General features: G+C 46.3%; 1 protein-coding gene across 15 annotated transcripts in view; it reads left to right on the plus strand.

Annotated features, from left to right (window-relative positions):
• The window catches only part of Dlgap1 (DLG associated protein 1), an 809,018-nt gene that overhangs the window by 731,611 nt on the left and 56,264 nt on the right, over positions 1–21,143 (plus strand). For 13 of the 15 annotated variants that reach the window (XM_029531372.1, XM_029531368.1, XM_029531375.1 and 10 more), the window contains 2 exons: positions 14,398–14,768; positions 20,039–20,130. In XM_029531372.1, the coding sequence (XP_029387232.1) occupies positions 14,398–14,768; positions 20,039–20,130 (463 nt within the window). The remainder of the gene's footprint in view (positions 1–14,397; positions 14,769–20,038; positions 20,131–21,143) is intronic. The other 2 variants (XM_029531376.1, XM_021217482.1) reach the window with 1 other exon arrangement.

Raw genomic sequence — 21,143 nt, forward strand, 5'->3', positions numbered from 1 at the left:
CTTCTGGAGTGTCTGAAGACAGCTACAGTGTACTTAAATATAATAAATAAATAAATCTTTTAAAAAAAAAAAAAAAAAAAAAAAAAAAAAAAAAAGAAAATGAGTGCTAAAAATCATCTTTCCAATCTTCGGGGGGTCAGGAGGTTACAGCCGAGCAAGAGAAAGAACAAGCTAATGTAGAGGAGAAGGATTCACCACGTCCGTTCTGGGGTTACCTAAAGGTTTGCTTCTCAGGGAACTGCCTCCTGGACCACTCAACTCCTGTTGAGGTGACCTTCCCTCTCTCCTGCTGCGTCCATGGCAGTTGACAAATGTCTTGGCTTTGGAAGGCAAGTCATTTAGCATGTAGTAGTCACTCCAGATCTGCATATCAGATCCATCCAGCTTTGACCAGTTCACCAGAAGAGGGACTTTGGGCATAAAGACATCCTGTCCATGGAGGAAAACCAGGATGAGGGTGGATCCCAGAATGAACCAGTCACCTAGGCAACACACAAGGCAACACATCTGCCAACGGAATGCCCACGTGCGGACATAAATTCGGAAGGAGGGGCTGGAGAGATGGCTCAGCAGTTAGGGGCACCAACTGCTCTTCCAGAGGTCCCAAGTTCAATTCCCAGCAACCACGAGGTGGCTCACAGCCATCTGTAATAAGATCTGATGCCCTCTTCTGGTGTGTCTGCTACACACAGCTGAAGTGTTCACATACATAAAATAAATAAATCTTTTTAAAAAAATTTTCAGAAGGATCTGGGAAGATAACAGATGAGGGTGACTACCCTGTCAGACCAGAAGGGTAGAGCCCCTGCTTCACAGAGGCGAGCCATTTGGAAGGACAGTGCAGATGTCTTCCAGCAGGTGGTGACAGCCACACTGGTACCTGGACCAAGACAGGGAAGAGTCCCAGCAGTAGGAATCCCAAGGCACGCTGAGGAAACTTGAGTGCTTGAATAAACTAGAGTAGGATTGGTCAGGAAAGGGGGTGGGGGGGGGGAATCTTGGGGCCTGAAGGCTAGCAGAATGGGGAAGGGGAAGGGGTCCTCAGCCCCAAACGGGATACCTTCCTCAGGGGACATTTGTAAGCCAGGGTGACAGGCTGTGGCTCCACGTATGTACAGCACTTTGAACACAGGGGAAATTGATCATCCAGGATGCCCAATTAGAAAATACTTTTGACAATCAAAAACATTTGGCCTGTCCCCTACTTTGTATGCAGGTCTGGACAAACACGCTTCACGCAACGATGCCGTTCCTAACCACAGGGCACTCTGGTATTTCTATTTAAACACTTTCTAAACAGTGAAACTGTGTGACTCACTCGGCTGATCCCATGACTCACTAATAAATCACAACCTGGAGGTGTAGAAACCTGAGGTAGGAAGTGGCTGTGACCCTCCAGAGAAAAATTAATAAGTAGAAAGATCCAGAGACCCAGAATGGGGCAAACGGGACATAGAGCAAATCCAGAATGAGCTAAAAGACAGGAGGAGGATCAGAAAGATCGTGGCCAGAATTCAGGCTTGAACCGTGGGTTCTCAAAAGTCATGAATTTGGGGCTAGACAGGTGTATAAAGATAGAGTGGTTTGGTTTGGTTTATTTGTCTAGTTTTTTAAAATCCCACCTCTTTTTGTTCTTTGATGTTTTTTGGTAAACCCAAATGTATTGTGTAATTTAAGGTGTATCCAAAGAACAGCATTGTATAATTACAGGAATTTTTAAGCTTTGTTAAGACAAGAACCCAAATGATGGAGCTGAGCAAGAACTCTGTGTACGGGTGCAGATTTGAGGACTACTCAGAACAAACAATGTCTACTAAAGACTCAGCTGGGCTTTGCTGCTGCGGTATCAGGTTTTTCAAGACGGGGAATATGTATGTTAGAGCATGGTCTATTTATCATTCGTGTTGACAGAAGTTTCTGCATTGGGCTAACATGAAATTTAGAGTTCACAATTACTAGCCTGGGGCTCTTCCAGGCATTTCTTAGGGAAACTAAAAGATAGACAAACCATGAAGTGTGCACAGCCTCCCCGGTCCCAGGCTTCCTCCTACCAAATCTTTTCTTTTGCAAAGCCTAGGGGTGACGGCGGCTTGTTGCTAATGGGAGATTTTGAACAATGGGTGTTTCTGAGCCGGTTTATGGAGGCGGTCTTGTCTGTGTCCTGGGGGAGATTGTAAATGAGATGTCAACGGGGCTCCTTTGTGCGGATGGCATTCATCCCTCCCGGGAGGAATTCCCTTACAGAGCTGGGATTTAAAGTCGATTTCTTGCTCTCCCTAACTTTTTATCCAACAGCCAGCGCGTAGGGCAACAAATGAGTCACTGCCGGCTCTGGTATCTAACTTCCTGGTTTAGCATGGCAATGACTCGGCTATTTAGTAGAAGGAAAGGCTCCTACTTAAAACTCTCTGGGATTATCCTCAGCAGCTGAGCCTCTTTACCTAACGGTTAGGAAAGCTGGTTAACCCCTATCGAGGGAGCCTAGCTCCTAGCTGTGTTGCCCACCCCTTTTTCCTTGATTGGCTCGCTTCTCCTTTTAAATCCAAGGACAGAAACAAACCACAATTTCGAGCTGCCTCAAACCATCGTCTCCCCTTCCCCCTTCCGGTTTCTCGGCGGAGGACCGCAATTCTAGAGCTCTAATTACTGCCTGCAGAGCTCGGCCTAACTCCACCCTTAGGAGATTAGGCTACGTTTTATTGCCACTCAGCCGCCAGGTGCCCTGGGTGACAAGACGGGGCTTTATCTGAGGGCCTGACAGGGTTATCAGCAACTCAAACGGGCTGAACCTCCGGGCAGCGGCCATCAAAAAGGTTTCTCTTCTCTAAGGTTTCATTGGTAGCTGATTTACATCTGCGCCCTAGCCCTCCTGGCCTCGGGTTTTCCTTCTTTCCAGATCCTTCTCCTGGGATTTCGGTTTGGAACGAAAGCCACAGTGACTGGGCAAGTTTCAGGGATGAGCAAAAGTCAGCCTCGAGCCTGTTTTATCAAGGCGCCAAACCGCGCGACACCAATGCTCAGGAGGTTTTTAGTGTCCATGGCTGCCTTTTGGAAAAAAAAAAATTTTTACAGTCATTTTTTTTTTTTTTTTAATTGAGAAAGGGCACACACCAAGGTTAGAGGCCAAATGCTGGCGCTGTGCCTCTCTTGCCCTGGAGGTTCCAGGGACTGAACTCGGGTGAGCAGCCTTTGCAGCAAGTGGGATTGACCCACCGAATAGCTGTCAGCCCAAAGTTATTATTTAATAAAATCTGACCCACGGTAATAGAAATCGGAAAGAAAAAAAAAAGATTTTTTTTATTGCCCTTCATATTTATGGATCATCTTAAAAACAAGAATCTAATACACACCAGGAAGTGGGAGCAGGGTCGGTTTGGGGTCATAAGCACGTCGAGTGTTTGATCAGTCACCGGTGCAGCTCACTAACATATCTGTCTACCCACACATCAATTTGAAAAGATTGTTTGGCAATGCTGGGGGTGGGCCTCCCCAGATGCTAGGCAAGCGCTACAGCACCTCAGTTTATTCTGTAATGCAAGCTGCAGCCAATAATTATTTCAGAATCGCCCGAGTCTAAACTAGAGCACAGAGCCCCGCACTTAAAGATGATCTGTGTAGACTTGCAAAGAATGAAAAGTTCATTTGTACACTAACTGTAGCCAAACGGCCCCCACAGAACCTACCATGGACCTACCCTCCTATCAGGAGGAAACAGATATAGATATATCTGACCTGTGGGTGAGGAACGGGAAGAAGTCCTTCAGATAGCACAACATCGATTATACAATGTCTATCTCAGAAGTTCCAGCATACAGATACAGTACCATTTGGAATGCAGACATCCTCCTAACCTGACAGGACCCTCCAGGGACCTGTAGGATTCCAGTAAAAAGTAACAAAGTATGTCTCCTGTGCTGGTGAACCAACAGACACCCAGAACTATTCCAGAGCAAGGGCAGAGGAACGCCTACCAAACCTGACTGCACACCACTTGAGTATGCTGAAGAGGCCGAGATGGGAAGGGCAGGAGTTCTAGGCCTGCCTCAACTATACTTTTAAACTAGGTGTGGTGGCTCATGCCTTTAACCCCAGCACGCAGGAAACGGAGGCAGGCAGATCTCTTTCAAGAGTAGCCTGGTCTACAGAGGTCTAGGCCAGCCAGAGCTACATACTACACAGTGAAACAAAATAAAACAAAATTAAATATTAAAATCTTGTATACCCTCTACCCTCTATTGGTAGTCCAATACTGAAAGTGATACCATTACAGGAGATATATATAGAGGTTGGAGTAAATTGATACCATTTTTTTTTTTTTTTTTTGAGACAGGGTTTCTCTGTGTAGCCCTGGATGTCCTGGAACTCACTTTGTAGACCTAGCAGAATATGAGTTAACATAGAATGTATGGGACATCTTTCTTTCTTTCTTTCTTTATTTATTTATTTATTACATGTAAGTACACTGTAGCTGTCTTCAGACACTCCAGAAGAGGGCGTCAGATCTTGTTACGGATGGTTGAGCCACCATGTGGTTGCTGGGATTTGAACTCCGGACCTTTGGATGAGCATTCGGGTGCTCTTACCCACTGAGCCATCTCACCAGCCCTTGATACCAATTTTAATCTTGACTTCAAAGGGACTGGAAGGATGTTGGGTTTTGTTTCATTTAAATGAAATTTTTTGGCAAATGACAAGAATCCGCTTGTCGTGTGTGTGTGTGTGTGTGTGTGTGTGTGTGTGTGTGTGTGTAGTATAGTAGTATATAGTATATATAATGTATAGTATATATATGCTGTATATACTTAGTATATATAGTATATATACAGTATATGTATGTATATATATGTATATATAGTATATATACAGTATATGTATGTATATATATGTATATATATATATATATATATATATATATGTATATACACACACACACACACACAAACAGTTGAAATATGGATTTGAGACATGACTCCTCCAGCCACATTTCTGAAAACCCATCACTCAAAATCTGACCTTGGATCTGTCAGATAGACCTGAGGGGAAAAACTACTAACAGTATGCTGACAGCACCAGTTTCACAGCTACTATCAAGTACTGAATCACTGTAGGTCAGCGGTATGTAATCCCCAGGACTGGGAGTTCCAGGAGTTGTTGGCAAAGTTTTCCAACCAGGGCTCTGGCAGCCCCCTTCTCTTGGAGCGAATCATTCTGTCATTGTTATTGTTTTGAGACAGTGTCTCATCTAGCCCAGGCTGGCCTTGAACTCACAATGTAGCTGAGGCTAGCCTTAACAACTGATCCCTCTGCCTCTACCTCTCCAGAGCTAAGAATACAAGTGTTCCCCTACTATCAGACAGCAGATAGAGTGGCATGTCTGAAAAATAAGTAGGCTTCAGTAGGAAGACCATCTTCCAGGCCAGCTCTATCCTGGGAGAGCTGGGGCAAATCAATCTCTCTCTTGGCCTTTTATTTATTTATTTATTTATTTTCTTTTAATCTTCTGGCTACACCCTCCTCTGCAGGGTTGTTTTTGGAATTCAAAGAGACCAGCTACAGCCTTGGGTTCATTAACACTCAGTGAATGGGGAATAGAGGTTGGAGTAACTTGACACCAATTTTAATCTTGACTTCAAAGGGACTGGAAGGTTGTTGGGTTTTGTTTCCTTTAACTGAAAGTTTGGCAAACGACTAGCATCCGCGCCCCACCTGTCTCTTTTTCTTCCATGCTAGAAATACATCCCCGTACACGGTAGGTGTGTGCTCTACGGCAGGGCTGTACGCTACAGAGGCAGGGCAAGTTCAGCCGTCAGGGATACTTTAAGTTGTCCTGTAGTCAGAAAGATCCCTGAGGAGCACCTGGAAAGTTTCTTCAGATTTGTGCACTCAGCTGTCGATGAGCAGCAGTTAAAGAGAGTCTGTCCTTCTCAGGGCTGCTCTTGCTATCGAGTATGCATAAGAACCCCGCATCCTGGGGGCTGGTGAGATGGCTCAGTGGGTAAGAGCACCCAACTGTTCTTCTGAAGGTCCCGAGTTCAAATCCCAGTCTCATAACCATCTATAACAAGATCTGACTCCCTCTTCTCGAGTGTCTGAAGACAGCTACAGTGTACTTACATATAATAAATATATGTAAATAAATAAATCTTTAAGAAAAAAAAAAAAGAACCCCCGCATCCTAACCCGCATCCTCTCCTTTGAAAAAAGGAGGAAGGAAGAAGGAGTGAGATGAATAATTAAGAGTTTACAGCCCAGGGAGGATTGCACCTCCCACAGGCCCCGCCCTTCACCGGACCCTGCTGAAACTAACCGGAAAGAAAGAAAGGTTTCCTTTCTGGCTTCTCCACAAATCGCAGTTTCCAAGGCACAAGATTTCCGACCACATTCTCCAGGCTGCTCTCAGTGCCAGGCACAGGGACAGTGTGAGGCATCACCTGAGGCAGTCAGGACTTTAGCAGATCCGGGCTCCCGTAGATGTGACTTGCGAACAGGCCCCTCTCACTTCCTGATCAACACAGAGGGATGCCATGCACTTGATACTCTCCTCCCATCCCGGAGAGCGCTAAGCCCGAGGAAGAGTGAATGGCAGCTGAGATCTGCTTACTAAACCCGTTTGTGGTCCCTATTTGGGGTTTGTCCTAACACTCAGGACTCCACAAGCTAGTTCTGTTGAAATGAGAAGGGTTCTGGGAAAGATGCCATGATAAAACCCAAACCGTTAGTGTAACCTAAAATCAGAGATTTTTCAAACCAGGCTGAAGATGCAGCTAAGTCTGTGGAGTACTTGACCAGCATGCAAAAAGTAATGATTTAAGTCCAAGTACTTCATAAAAAAAGGCTTAGTGGTCCATACCTGTAACCCCAGCCCTTAGGAAGTGAAGGCAGGGAGATCAGAAGTTCAAGGTGGTCCTCAAGTCCCAGGCTGTGACTTAGCCATGCGAGATCTTACCAAATGAGTCAATAAAATAGTAAGCAAGATATTTCAAATATAAAAACAAAACAACGAAGGAGGGGCCGCCATGGTGGCACATCTGTGATCCCAACACTGGGAAAGTAAGTCTGAGGAGTTCAAGGTCAGCTTCGAGTACACAGTGAGTTCTAGGCCAGCCTAGGCTGTGGGAGACAAGAGCCCAGTAATGATGAGTAGAAAGAACTAGTGGGAGGAAAAGCAGTCCCAGATAAGGGAGCTTTGGTATCCTGGGCCACTCGGCAGCAATCTAATGGGACCTGAGTGTGCCACCAGGCAGGCAGAGGAGGCTGTTAGTTGGATAAACCACAGGAGACAGTAGAGATGCATTCCTCAAGTTGCTGCTGCTGAGAATAGAATCCCAGGTCTCAGGCATGGACGGCTATCCAAGCATCCCAACACTGGTGTTTGACATACTAGCTCTGTGGCATAGCTGAACTTAGCCAGCACGTGACTAGTGCCGACAGAACTGGCGGCAACTGCCTATGTAGTTGTCCTTTGGTATCTTTGGAGCATTGATTGTAGAACACCCTCATGTGCTGTGTACTAGTATACTAGAATATTCAGCTACTGTCTCTTGTATAGTATTTGCATATAGCCTGTGCACATCCTGCAATATACCATAAGCCATTTTGAGATTATTTCTTAGAGAAATTTAATTTACTTCTAACTATAAATGCTTTATAAATGCTGTTTTTGTTTTTGTTTTGTTTTGTTTTTGTGGTTCTAGAGATCAAGCCCAGGACCTGCCCAATACCAACTAAGAACTCTAGTACTGATATAGACAAATACACACACACACACACCACACACACACACACAAATACTGATGTAGACCCCATAAGTCTCACTCTGGATGGCCTGGAACTTTCTATATAGACTGTGAAGGCCTCAGACTCATAGAGATCCTCCTGCCTCTGCCTCCCAAGTTCTGGGCTTATAAGTGTTCACCAACCCACATGGCTAGATGTTAGTTTTCTGGGACAAATATTCAACTTATAGCACAGGCTGGCTTTCCATTTGCAATCCCCCCCTCCCTCAGCCTCCCGCATGCTAGAAATTATGTGGACATACACCAAGCAAATAGTTGTTATGCTGTACATGGAGAATAGCAAAGAAGAGTCTGTGCGTGTTCAGAAATGAGTCAATTCAAGACATCAGGTTCGATTAAAGGCAGGTTTCTTGGGAAGCTGCTCTGGAGGTGGGGGGATATGGGGAGGAGACAGAGGGTGCTCATACAACGAGGGAAAAGGAGAAGAAAGAGAGAGAAAGACCAAAAACGTCTAGATTATATAGGAAGGAGTCTCTAAGGGAATGGCAAGGCAGCCCTGGACTGCAAAATTCAAGGATGGGAGTAGGTTATGCCAGGTAGGGACTGAGGGATGCTGGGAGAACCTGGAGGGCCAGGTCTGCTTTGATATGTAAAGTATACACCTCTCGGTTGCTTGTCCAGGGGTTCAAAACCAAACACTTGAACTTCTGATATCCCTGAGCTACAGGTATATGCCACCACACCCAATGGGTGGCTGGCTTTTATCAAAACTCAGTCCGCCCTGAGGGCTTGGTAGACCAGCTGCCCAAACAGGAAACCTTATATAATTCTGTAACCCTGACCTTGGGCCCAGAATCTCTCCCTTCTGTAAACAGTCCATTCAACTCAGGAAGACCTGTAGGCCAGACTGGGACATATTTTGAAAAACATGCGATTACAAATGCTGAAAAAGAAAAAATAAAAAAATTTCCCTAACTGTAAGAGGAAGTGACTGTGTCTGAGTCAGGGGTAGAAATCAGTCCATAAAGTCAGAGAACAAATGGCAATGACATCTTCCCGGTGATGAATGTGCCAGGACGGTCGTCTGTGTGCCCAGTTGACTCAATAGCACCTGTTGGCAAAGCCCGGGAGATGAAGTGCTAACGAGATCACATTCCCATCTGGGAACAACACCCGCTGCCTGGGAAATTAGTAACCCTGAAGACTGAAATGTCCCGATTTCAACACAGGGTTCCCTGGCTCTAGAAAGGCTGTGGTTCACACAGGCCAGCGGCCCTACCGAGCTTACTCAGACCCCCAGGCTTTAACCTTTAACCTTTACCCTTATGTGATATGGGCAAAAACAACTCTCTTGTCTCATGGTTTCAGGCATGGGCTCTTTTGGGCTGGTAGTATCATTTGATTGTCTGTACTACAGGGCTCAGACCTTAACCCCTGGACCCCGAGCCTTCTGAAGAGACACCTCCAGCATTCTTCAGTGTCCTCTAATTTAGTTAATTAATGAAAGTTTCCGAGAAGACCAGTTACTTTGATCTGAACCTCTCAGCTTCCGCGTACCATTTCCAGATGCAGATCTGGAGTGCCAGGTCCTGTGGGCTAACAGCAACTCAGGACTGGGCCTCCCTTCCTGCCCAACATTGGAAGGGGGTGGGGCAGTGTCTAAGAGGATCAGACAGCCTAAAAACACAGCCGCTGGCATTTTCCTGGGTGTAGCTGCAGTCTGGGAAGCTGGCCTGGCAGTGTGGAAATCTTCAGTAATCCTTACACACAGGAACCCAGCGGGGCTGATTGAGAAAGCTTCAAACCCAAAAGGTGTCTGTATGTGGAAGATACATTGAGACAAACAGGGAGAATGGGAGTAACGACAGCAGGAATCACATTTTGTGGATGCTTTTTCAAGACAAAGCCTGAGTAAGGAGTCGAGGCTGGTCTTGAACCCTGACCTTCCCACATCGGCCTCAAAAGGAAGAAAGCAGAGACCTGAGCCGCCTGCAATGTTTACCAGACCCTGTTCCCAGTATTTTCCCTCACTGATTGGGGGTGGGGGTGGGGGTGGGGGGTCAGAGTCCAGAGGTTTCATTCAGTGGATAATTGTCCATGTGCTTAAATAAAAATGAAGACTCTCCGCAGCTAGGTCTGCTGGCCCTTACATTTAATCTCAGCACTCAGGAGACAGAAGCAGGTAGACCTCCTAATTATAAGCCAGGTCTGCTTTGATATGTAAAGTGAGTTCCAGGACAGCCGAGGATAAATAGAGAAACCATATCTCGAAAACAACAACAAAAATGAGGACATTTTGAATGGATTCCATCTCCTCGCCAGAGACAGGTCCGCACACTTCCACAAAACTTACCAGCAGGAACTGCCTCGGAGTTCCGAGCACAACACGTGCGTCGTGTTGTTCCGATGTTGGCCACCAGGGAGCGCGGGAGAGCAGGACAGCCTGCAGCACTTAAGTTTGTTTTCCCAGACTTTGTATTGGGAGGGAGGAGGTTGGGTGCGGGGGCAGTTAGGAGAGATGCAGCTGGCTCGAAAACAATCCGTTTGTTCCCTGAAATTATCCCACTCGCCTTTTAGAAGTCAAAGGTTGCCACGTTACCTGTTGCCAGGTTCCTAAGAGTGCTCGGGGGAAAAATGTGGGTGAGAACGGCTCTCCTGAAGCCTGGTGGGTTTCAAGCTTTGCCCAGCACTGATGCTGACATTTGGAGAGCAGCTGCGACGGATCTGAGTCTAGTTTGGTTGCAGGTCTAATAGAGGAGTGGCTGCGTCTTACATCATTTACAGGCATCAAGTGCCTGGGGCTTCCCCCACCCCACCCCACCCCCCTTCCTTTTAATGGCTCTTAACTTTCAGATTCCTCCCCTCCCGGGATTTCTATACAGTGCACGCTCTGTGCAAACCAGCCACGCCTCCGGAATCCCAAATTTTGTAGCAACCTTTTAGTTGGGAATATATATGTACTATATTTTTATAAAGAGATATGAATCCCAAACATCGCAGCCAAGAGACGAGCCTTTCCTTTCTTCCTGCCTTCTGAGAACAATGTTTTGTTTGATTAGCCCGGGCAATGGGGCTCTCCCTCGGAAAAAGCGGGGGCTATCAGTTGAATAGATCTTCAAACCAGACATGCCGAGGCTTGGGGCATTTGTCTGGCATTAGGAAGTGTCTGGGATCCCAGTAACCACCAACTGGCGAGGGCGTGGATGCCTGCAAGAGTTATTGCCAGCCCCTCCCTCCTTGGCTCGCTCAGAGCCGCTTTTGCTTTTTTTTTTTTTTCCATTCAGTGACCGGGAAAAGTGTTCTCCGTGGAGGATGCCTTGAGTGGAAGTCATTCTCACGCACGCACCTCCCTGGAGCCGGAATGCATGCTAACTACTGTGGGGTGCACTGTATCTCCCAGAGGTGGGCTGGCAAGCGAGTATGCCTGGTCCTTGCCTCTCCCCACAAACCACCAGCATCTCTCTGGGTGGCCTGGAAAGGGGGAAGCTGTAAATATTTTTGAAATAGGGCAGTAACTTTTCCATGTGGACTCGGTTGGGCAGAGTTTCGGCAACGTTTTGTTAATTTTTTTAGAACTTATATATACTTAGGTATTTTCTCTTTTAAAAATGTTTTGTTTGTTTGGTAGTCCTCCTGAGGATTAAAAGCAGACCTTTATGAGACTGCAACAAGAATTCTACATAGCCCTGACTGTGCTGGAACTTGGTCTGTAGACCAGGCTGGCCTCAAACTCACAGAGATCCGCCAGCTGGAGAGATGGCTCAGAGGTCCAGAGCACTTGCAGAGGACCTGTGTTCCATTCCCAGCACCCACGGGATGGCTTCCGACCATCCCGACAGCAGCTGCACAGGATCTAGTGCAATTTATTTTTTTTTTTTTTTTGATCTCCACAGGCAGCAGGCATGTGTGTGGTGGACAGACATACGCGGGGGTGGGGGTGGGGGTGGGCAAAAATCAAATGCAAAAATTTAAATAAATCTTTTAAAAGAAAGGAAAAAATTGACCTGTGCTTGTGCACGTTCCCAGGAAATGAGTCGTCATTGCAGAATAATGTCCTTCTGTGTATGAACAATGTGTGACTGCACACCTTACAGATTTGTTTTATTTATAATATTACACACACACACCACACACAAAATCAATGTAGACTAGGATGGCATCAAGCTCACAGAAATCTGCCTGCCACTCTAGTGTCAGGATTAACCACAAAGCCTGATGTTTTTGTTGTTGCTGTTGTTAATTAAAATTGCATTTGTTTATTTTGCATTTGTATGGGCATATGCATGCCACGATGTGCATGTGGAAGCCAGAGGACGACTTTTGAGAGTCGGTTGTCACCTTCCGCCATGTGGGTCTCTGGTGTGTTTACGATTGAGCCGTCTCTCAGACTCATGCTGGTTTTGTTCGTTTAATTTCTCTCATTTGTTTTGTATGCACTTCTGTGATCTCATATGCACGCTCTGGTGTGCACGCGAAGATCAGGGTATCACTTGTAAGATTTGGTTCTTTCTCTCCACCAAGTGGTTTTTAGAGTGAACAAGTCTGGGCTTGATTAATAACTGCTTTTATACAAGTTCCGTCTGGTAGCAGCCTGGGATTCAGGGGGCAAAACTGTAGGTTAGCAAGCTTGTGGTCCTGGGTTCAAAGATCTAATACCACAGAAACAACACCAATAAAAGTCCCCCTCAGAATCCTGCACAAACCAGCTCAAGCACACACTTCTTCACATAATTTAAAACAAATCTTAAGTGGGGACAAAGAAACCAACAAGAAGGTGGTCCCTGCCCCGGCTTGCCTGTGCGTTCACTGACCACCTAACATCTGTGCTTAGGAGCTGACAGAGGATGGATGACCAAAGTGGGCAGGGTCTACCTGATCTTCCAGAAGGCCTTCTCCTGGCCCACCCACCACCACCACTCCACCCCCACCCCGGAGTTCCCTGAGGCTTGCCACACCAGCACTGTCTTTCATTTAGAAAGTAGACAACTGGGCTGGAGAGATGGCTCAGAGGTTAAGAGCACTGACATGTGGTTGCTGGGAATTGAACTCAGGACCTTCGGAAGAGCAGTTGGAGCTCTTAACCGCTAAGCCATCTCTCCAGCCCATATTGTAACACGACAATGCGGGAGGGATTTCTTCCTTTGATTCTCTGGGAATCTGTAGAAAGAACAATGCCAACGTTGCTGTTATTCTTTTATGGTCGTGGGAATTACTCTAAATCACAAGGCAGCAGAGGACAGGGCAGCAGAATAGGGCCCTCTTGTTTATGCTTCGTCATAAGATATTTCCTTGGTGACCTTTAAAGAAACACAGGCGAAACGGAAGTGAGTGCATTATTAAGTGAGGTGGTCCAAGTGGCATCTACGACCCAGGTTGGAGTTGTGTGTGGGTTTGCTTGCAACCACAGGGTACCCGCCGTGTGTGCCTGGAGAAGGTATGGAAAGAGAGGGCAGAATTGGTGGGAACCAATTTCAGACCACTGCCCTGGGCTTGCTCTTCACAGGCAGAAGGTCTGCTCCTCTGCTTTTTATCTTCTGTCTTCCGAATCATGCTCCCTATATGGGCAGCTGGGAAGCGGCTACAGTTTTTCCAGTTGCTGAAAACTGAGACCAGATGTGCATAGAGGGGTTGGTGCTTTGGAAAGGACCTGAACGAATGGCACCCTCCCTCGGGGGGTGGGGTGGGGGATGCATTCAGACATTTGCCTTGGTGATGTGTCTTTAAGGAAGGCTTAGGGTGGCCCTTCAAGGGGTGGCATAATAGAGACCAAACATGCTCAGAGGCGATCTATAAATGAGTGTGTAGTTTGTGTGGGGGTTGGGCATCCTCTTAGTGAGTGGTTGTGCTCCACAAAGTGTGTGAATAAAAGTTTATACTGGGGCTGGTGAGATGGCTCAGTGGGTAAGAGCACCCGACAGTTCTTCCGAAGGTCCNGAGTTCAAATCCCAGCAACCACACAGTGGCTCACAACCATCTATAACAAGAGCTGATGCCTTCTTCTGGAGTGTCTAAAGACAACTAGAGTGTACTTACATATAGTAAATAAATAAATCTTAAAAAAAAAAAAGTTTATACTGTGTTCACCTATACAAAAAATAAAATAGGGGGCTGGGGGGGGCGCAGAGAAGGAAGGGCAAATAGGTAGGAAACAGAAACCATAGAGAATGAAAAGAGAGGTCTTGAGATGCTGACAGACACCATAGAGGATGCAATAGAGGTATTGAGAGCCAGGGAGGGACTAAGTGTAGAAGCTACGGAGGCTGACATGGCCCAAGCATATCAGGATGCTCTCAGACCGCACATGCTCACAACCACCCAAACCATTCCCCAACAAGCTGCCTTGTTTGGCTGTATTAACTGCTCTTCCAGGAAGGCAAAGCTCCTCAGGTCCTCCCTTGTTACCCAAGACAGTTTCTGCAGGTCATATCTAGTTCACAATGACTTATAGCTTCCGTTTCGGAGCTGGGTGTCCTCCAATCTCTCCCCCTCACTGCTGTGGGTGTGTTTACCCCATAGGTGGTACAGCTATGACACCACCACCACCACCCCCCATGGCCTCATTGTCATGTTCAATGTCAGAGTGTTTTGTGTGCCCCGATCTCCCAATGGCTGTCCCTGACGGTACGCAGAAATCACAGTCTTTGCTTTCGCTGTCTTCCAGTGTCATCTTGCATTACAACATATAAGAAGACACCACCTCCAGTCCCACCCAGAACTACCACGAAACCTTTCATTTCTATCACAGCCCAGAGTAGCACAGAGTCTGCGCAGGATGCCTACATGGACGGGCAAGGCCAGCGCGGAGACATGATCAGCCAATCTGGCCTCAGCAACTCCACCGAAAGTCTGGACAGTATGAAGGCTCTCACGGCTGCCATCGAGGCTGCAAACGCCCAGATCCACGGCCCGGCAAGTCAACATATGGGCAGCAATGCCGCTGCTGTCACCGCCACCACCACCATAGCCACTGTCACCACCGAGGATAGGAAGAAAGACTTTAAGAAAAATCGATGCCTCTCTATTGGGATACAGGTAACTGTTTCCTGTACCTTGAAATAGAACCCACTGGGAAGTGTGCTTCTTCCAGTGTGTGTGTGTGTGTGTTTCCAGGAAGTCATTTTGCCATTGGGGATGAGAGAGCTATTTTAGGAGGTGATGTTCAAATTATTAACAGAAGGTATGACTGGGGCGGGTGGCACATGCCTATGATCTCAGCACTCAAAAGCTTGAGGCAATGAAAGTTGCAAATTGAGGCAGAGCTGTAGTGGCAGTTGTAGTGGCAGAGAAAGACCCCTCAGGCTGGCTTTGGACTCACAGAGCTTTTTGCCTATGCTGGGAGGCAGCCTGAGTAACAAAGCAAGGTTCTGTCAAAACAAATAAAGGAGGGTTGAGAGTTCAAAGCCATCTTAGGACAGTCTGGACTACATATGCCTTTCTTAAAATGAATCAAAATACCAAAATAATAATAATAATAATAATAATAACAACAACAACAACAACATTACATCTGCCATTACTTTGTATGTATATCAAAGTACCCTTAAGTGTATTGTGTGCATTTTGATTCTCAGAAGTCAGGAGTTTTGGCGGTGGCTAAACGCAGTTGCTGCTCTTGCAGAGGACCTGGATTGGTTCTCACCACGCACATGGTGACTCACAACCCCCTATAATTCCAGTTCCTAGGGGTCCAGTGCTCCCTGCTGGTCTCCTCAGGCATCAGTCATTGATGTGTGAGAATTGCTGGGGGTCATAGTCAGGTTGCCTGACGCCTAGCCTAATCCTGTTGAAGTCCCCTATGGGAACGAAACGTCCTTCCTCATGCACAGATGTGGGAGGCCCGAGAGAAGTGACCGTTCATGTAGGAAGCAACAGCTATAACCCGGCAGCACGAGAAAGGAATGTGATCAGTCCTGGGGTCATTGTTGGCTATTTAACCATGCGTTTCATGACAATATGGTGGCCAGCTCGAAGGATTCTCAGATTACCCTTCCTCCCCACAATTCATGCTCCACAGAGGGAAATATTTTGGAAATATTTTTATGATGTTGTAAATTTTCTAAAATAACGCCTAACTGACCTTGCTTTGGCTTTTTAAAAAAAATCACATTCTGTATGTTGCATGTGTGCCTGTGCACACACACACATACACACACACTTGCAGTAACACACATAAAGAGGCCATAGGAACACTTTTTCAAGACTTGATTCTCTTCTTCTAACATGTGGGTCCTGGAGATCAAACTTGGGTCATCGGGCTTTTTTCAGTAGGTTCCGTCACCCACTGAGACATCCCACCAACTCTTCCTTTGCTTCCCGACCTGCCCGGGTGGCCTTACACAGATTTCCTTCCATGAGAGGAGACTCATTCAAGTCTGTGGTGCCTTCTGCGGGTGCCTGTTGGACAGTCGTTTCTCCACATGGCAGACCATGAATCCTAGACGCACTAAACCAGCTCTTGGCACATCTGCAAGCCAAGCACATTTTTTACTCTTCAGTTGTATTTTCAGTCTATTCTGAAAAGTTCACTTTTAAAGGACAACCTTTCCCTCATAGAGGGAGGTCGGAGACCCTCCTGTAGCCTCCAGGTGCACACGTGGTCAGTTCTCCCAAAGACCTCGGGCATAGATGCCACCTTGGGAACCAAGAGCTCGAGTCAGCCCCCGGTCTGAATCTCTCCGTTCTCACTAGAAGCTAAATTTCCCTCTTATCCTTAGAGGATCTGATCCTCCTTGCTTTCCCCTATCAAATGATGAGTTTTTTTTTTTTTTTTAAATCAGGAACACTACAACAGAATAAGGATTTTTCATTTTTAATTTAGCGCACGCGCACGAGGTGTAGGAGGAGCTTGTGGCACAGAAGTGGGAGGAGCTTGTGCGTTGCAACAACTTGTCAGAAAGGTACTCTCAGGAAGGTATTCTCTCCTTTACTAGGTGAGCCCAGGACTGAATTCAGCTTGATAGACTTGATGGGATGCCTTTTCTCAATGAGTCATTTTGCTCACCCAAGAATAGCATTTTTTTTAAAGCTCTAAATTCCAGGCCCGTAAGATGGCTCAGCGGGTAAAGCTGTACAGCCTGATCAACTGAGTTTGTGTCCAAAACCCAGTGTAAGAGGAGTCAAACAGGGCTGGTGAGATGGCTCAGCGGGTAAGAGCACCCGACTGCTCTTCCGAAGGTCCCGAGTTCAAATCCCAGCAACCACATGGTGGCTCACAACCATCTATAACAAGATCTGATGCCCTCTTCTGGAGTGTCTGAAGACAGCTACAGTGTACTTACATATAATAAATAAATAAATCTAAAAAAAAAAAAAAAAAGAAAAAGAGGAGTCAAACAACTCCTGAATGTTATCCTCTGCGGCACAGGAGCTCTGTGGCAGGCACCCCTCCCCGCCCCGTGCCACAGATCTAGGCAGTCAGGATTCCTGTGAGCGTTATTGTTTAGCGGACACAGGACACTGGTCTCTCTTTGGGATTCTGGTCAATTCTGCCAAGGCTGTTTGTGGTAGCTGCACAGCAAACCTGAATGGGCTCTGTGCCGCTCAACCATGCATGTCGCCAAGGTGGGAAAGTTTAGGTTACACACCTTCGCCATGGTGATTACAATATCTGCCTTTCTATCGGACACTGAGTTAGCGCCATGGTACCTTGCTTTGTTTCCTCAACATTGACTTCATTCTTTTTCAAATGTCTTTATTTTGTGTCATTTTTCAATAGCTAATGCATCTTTATCATTAACAAATGATTATCAAAACATCGTTTAGGTTTTATTTACATATTCTTTGTGCGTGTATATGTGACTGTACCTGAATGCATATCTGGGTACCATGTTGATGTAGGAGCCTGCAGAAGAGTGTGTTAGATGCCTTGGAACTGGAGTTAAGGCAGTTGTGAGCCACCATGTACTGGGAACTGTACTTTATACTCAGCAAGAGCAGTGAATGCTCCTAACCTCAGAGCTATCTATCCCCCAAAACTTATAGACTATAATAACACTCCCTGACCAGTTACAATCAATAGTCAATTTAGTTTTCTTTTTTTGAGAACTCAATATTTCTACACATGGTTGTGAATATTCTAACAAATATATATTTAACTTAATCCTTATTTTTGCCCTGGTGTTAGCATGTACCTTACAATAGTCTCTATTTTGCATGTGTGTGTGTGTGTGTGTGTGTGTGTGTGTGTGTCTGTGTGTGTGCATGTGGGCTTATTTATGCTATGGCTTGCTTATTCAAGTCAGAGGACAAACTATAGGAGTTGGTTCTCTCTTTCCAGCATGTGGATTCTAGGGATTGAACCCCCATGCTTGGGAGCAAGGGCTTTTATTGGTAGAACCACCTCAGCAGCCCCCCCCCCTTTTTTTCTCTCTCTCTTTCTTTTTTTAGTCAGGGTTGGTTTCTCTGTGTATCCCCTGACTGTCCTGGAACTTCTGTAGACCAGGCTAGCCTTGAACTCACAAAGATCCACCTGCCTCTGGTTCCTGAGGGCTGGGATTACAGGGGTGCACCACCACACTGGGTTTCTGTGGTGCTGATGATCCAGCCCGGGGCTACTCGAGTGCTAGGCAAGCCACCTAAAAACTGAGGTATATCTCCATTCCCCTCTTGCATCTTCACTGATAATTTAGAACTTCCAAGAGCACGTTTGTTTGTGGCATTCTCCCTAATAGAATACACTCATAAGAAATTACATACAGTTACCCATCAATATGTTTTTGTATATACAGACTCAATCAATCACAGCTCCAAAACTATTATTATTATTAATTAGGTTTTTTTCGAGACAGGGTTTCTCTGTATAGCCCTGGCTGTCCTGGTACTCACTCTGTAGACCAGGCTGGCCTCAAACTCAGAAATCCACCTGCCTCTGCCTCCTGAGTGCTGGGGTTAAAGGCGTGTGCCACCACACCCGGCTCCAAAATTATTTTTTAAATGTCTCTGGTATAGGAGAGGTAGCTCAGTTAACAGAAGTTGTTCATCTTCCAGAGGAACTGAGTTTGGTTCCCAGCACTCACAGCTGTCTGTTACACAAGCTGCAGTGGATGGTAATCTTCTGGCTTCCACAAGTAGCCCCATACATGTGGCATATGCACACAGAATCACATAAATAAGTATGAGCCAGGCAGTATTGGTACATGCCTTTAATCTCAGCACTTGGGAGGCAGAGGCAGAGGCAGGTGGATTTCTGAGTTCAAGGCCAGCCTGGTCTACAGAGTGAGTCCCAGGACACCCAGGGTTACACAGAGAAACCCTGTCTCAAAAAACCAAAAAAATAAAAAAATAAAGAAGTATGAATCTTTAGAAAAGTGCATCTGACTGGGTGTGTTGCTATATGCCTTTAATCTCAGCCCTCAGGTGGCACAGCCAGGCGCGTCTCTGAGTTTGAGCCTAGTCTACAGAACAAGTTCCAGGACACCCAAGGCTACATGGTGACATCCTGTCTCAAAAAAATGCCAAACTAAAACCAAAAAAGAAAAGTGTGTCTGTGTTGAACTCTGCATATCGTATAAATACTATTAAGTGGAAATGCTCTAGAGGCGGTCGTGTTCAAGGGAGAACGGATGTAGTAATAGGTAGGCACAACGCCATCTCATGTAAGCGTCTGAGCACTCCGAATGTGGGTATCTATGGTGATCCTAGAACCAGTTCGTGTGGAGACCGAGGAACGACTGTGCTTATACATCTGTGGAGGAATCACAGACAGTTGTCAGCCTTGGAAGTAAATAAAACTGCGTTTTATTAAAGCCAGCCGAGTCAGGGGCTAGAGAGATGTCTCGGTGGTTAAGGGCACTTAACTTCTGCTTTGGCAGAGGACCAAGGTTCAGCACCCAGCATAATGGCTCACAACTGCCTGGAACTCCCGCTGCAGGAGATCTGTTGCCCTCCTCTGGCCTCCCCAGGTACTTGCACGCATGTGGTGCGCACATATATACACTTGGGTAAACACACATACACATTAAAAATTTTTCCTAGGAGCCGGGCGTGGTGGCACACGCCTTTAATCCCAGCACTCGGGAAGCAGAGTCAGGTGAATTTCTGAGTTCAAGGCCAGCCTGGTCTACAAAGTGAGTTCCAGGACCCTGTCTTGAAAAACCAAAAAAAAAAAAAAAAAAAAATCCTAGGAAATATTAGCAGAATCCAAGAGCACGCTAAGAATGTAGTCATCGCTGCTATCAGATGCACAAATGTGGATCAAAGAGGCTGTAAGTCACCAAACAGTCCCATCATATCCCAGAGGTGAAAGCCTGTCTGCTTCTCCCGTGAGACAGTGGAAACAACTCTTTCCTTGATGGTTTCTTCAGGTGGACGATGCGGAAGAGCCGGAGAAAATGGCAGAGAGTAAGACGTCCAGTAAGTTCCAGTCCGTGGGAGTGCAAGTAGAAGAGGAGAAGTGGTAAGTCCGCGGTGGAGGCTGGAGGCTGCTGGGCAGCAGCACTTCCTGTCTGGGCGGTAGGAGGGTGGCATGGTACTCTAACTCTGCTCCCGTCTGAGTGGTGAAGGTCCGCACAGTATTCATCCCGCGACAAGCATGCAAGCTCACTGGCCTTTCCACTATGCGTGGGAGTGTTTAGAAACATCAGTCAATGCTAGGTGTTCCCCCACCCCCACCGTCCCCCACTCCTGCGTCCCCTGTGTTAAAATCCTGGAAAGCATAGCCTTTTGAGCTAACAGTAGCTGAACTGTCCTCCCCTTGACACAAACACTGGACACAAATGTGGAACTGCTGGAGGTGGGACTTCATGAAACTTTGCGGCCATTTTTATCTTAACTTCATTAGCACTACTAATAGTATTGGTGTGTTGCTGGCAAGACAACAATGCTGTATTAAGTCGGCTGGCTGACCTAGAACTTTAAACCAAGCTGGCCTCAGACTCAGACCAGCCTGCCTCTCCCCGCCGCCGAGTGCTGGGGCTAAAGGTGTGTGCTACCTGCCCAGCTGTATAATTATTTTTTTAAACTGTGAGTGTCTATGTGCCGGTATGTGCTTGGAAGTACAGGTACACTTGTGCGCACAGACACACACACACACACACACAAAATAAGTAAATGTTAAAAAAAAAAAAAAGGTTTTTAAAGTACACAAGGCCCATTTTTACACTGATGTTTAAAGTGAACTTACTGCAGAATCTTAGTACCCAGAAACGGGAAATTTAGAATTCTGTAATATCCCCAAATCCCAATGCTGTAACAGACATCTCGTGGCAATATTTTTCATTTTATGAATGAGATTCTATAATCCTATGGACTCCCGATGTCCTGATTATAGATTCAACAAAGTGAGGGAGGGTCCGGGAGGATTCAACACACCTGGGCTATGAGGACAGGTCAGGTGTGTATGCATCTCTCTCTCTCTTTCTCTCTGTCTCTGTCTCTGTCTCTCTCTCTCTCTCTTTTTTTTTTTTTTTT

The sequence above is a fragment of the Mus pahari genome, chromosome 18 (assembly GCF_900095145.1).
Source record: "Mus pahari chromosome 18, PAHARI_EIJ_v1.1, whole genome shotgun sequence".
NCBI classification, from domain to species: Eukaryota; Metazoa; Chordata; class Mammalia; order Rodentia; family Muridae; genus Mus; species Mus pahari.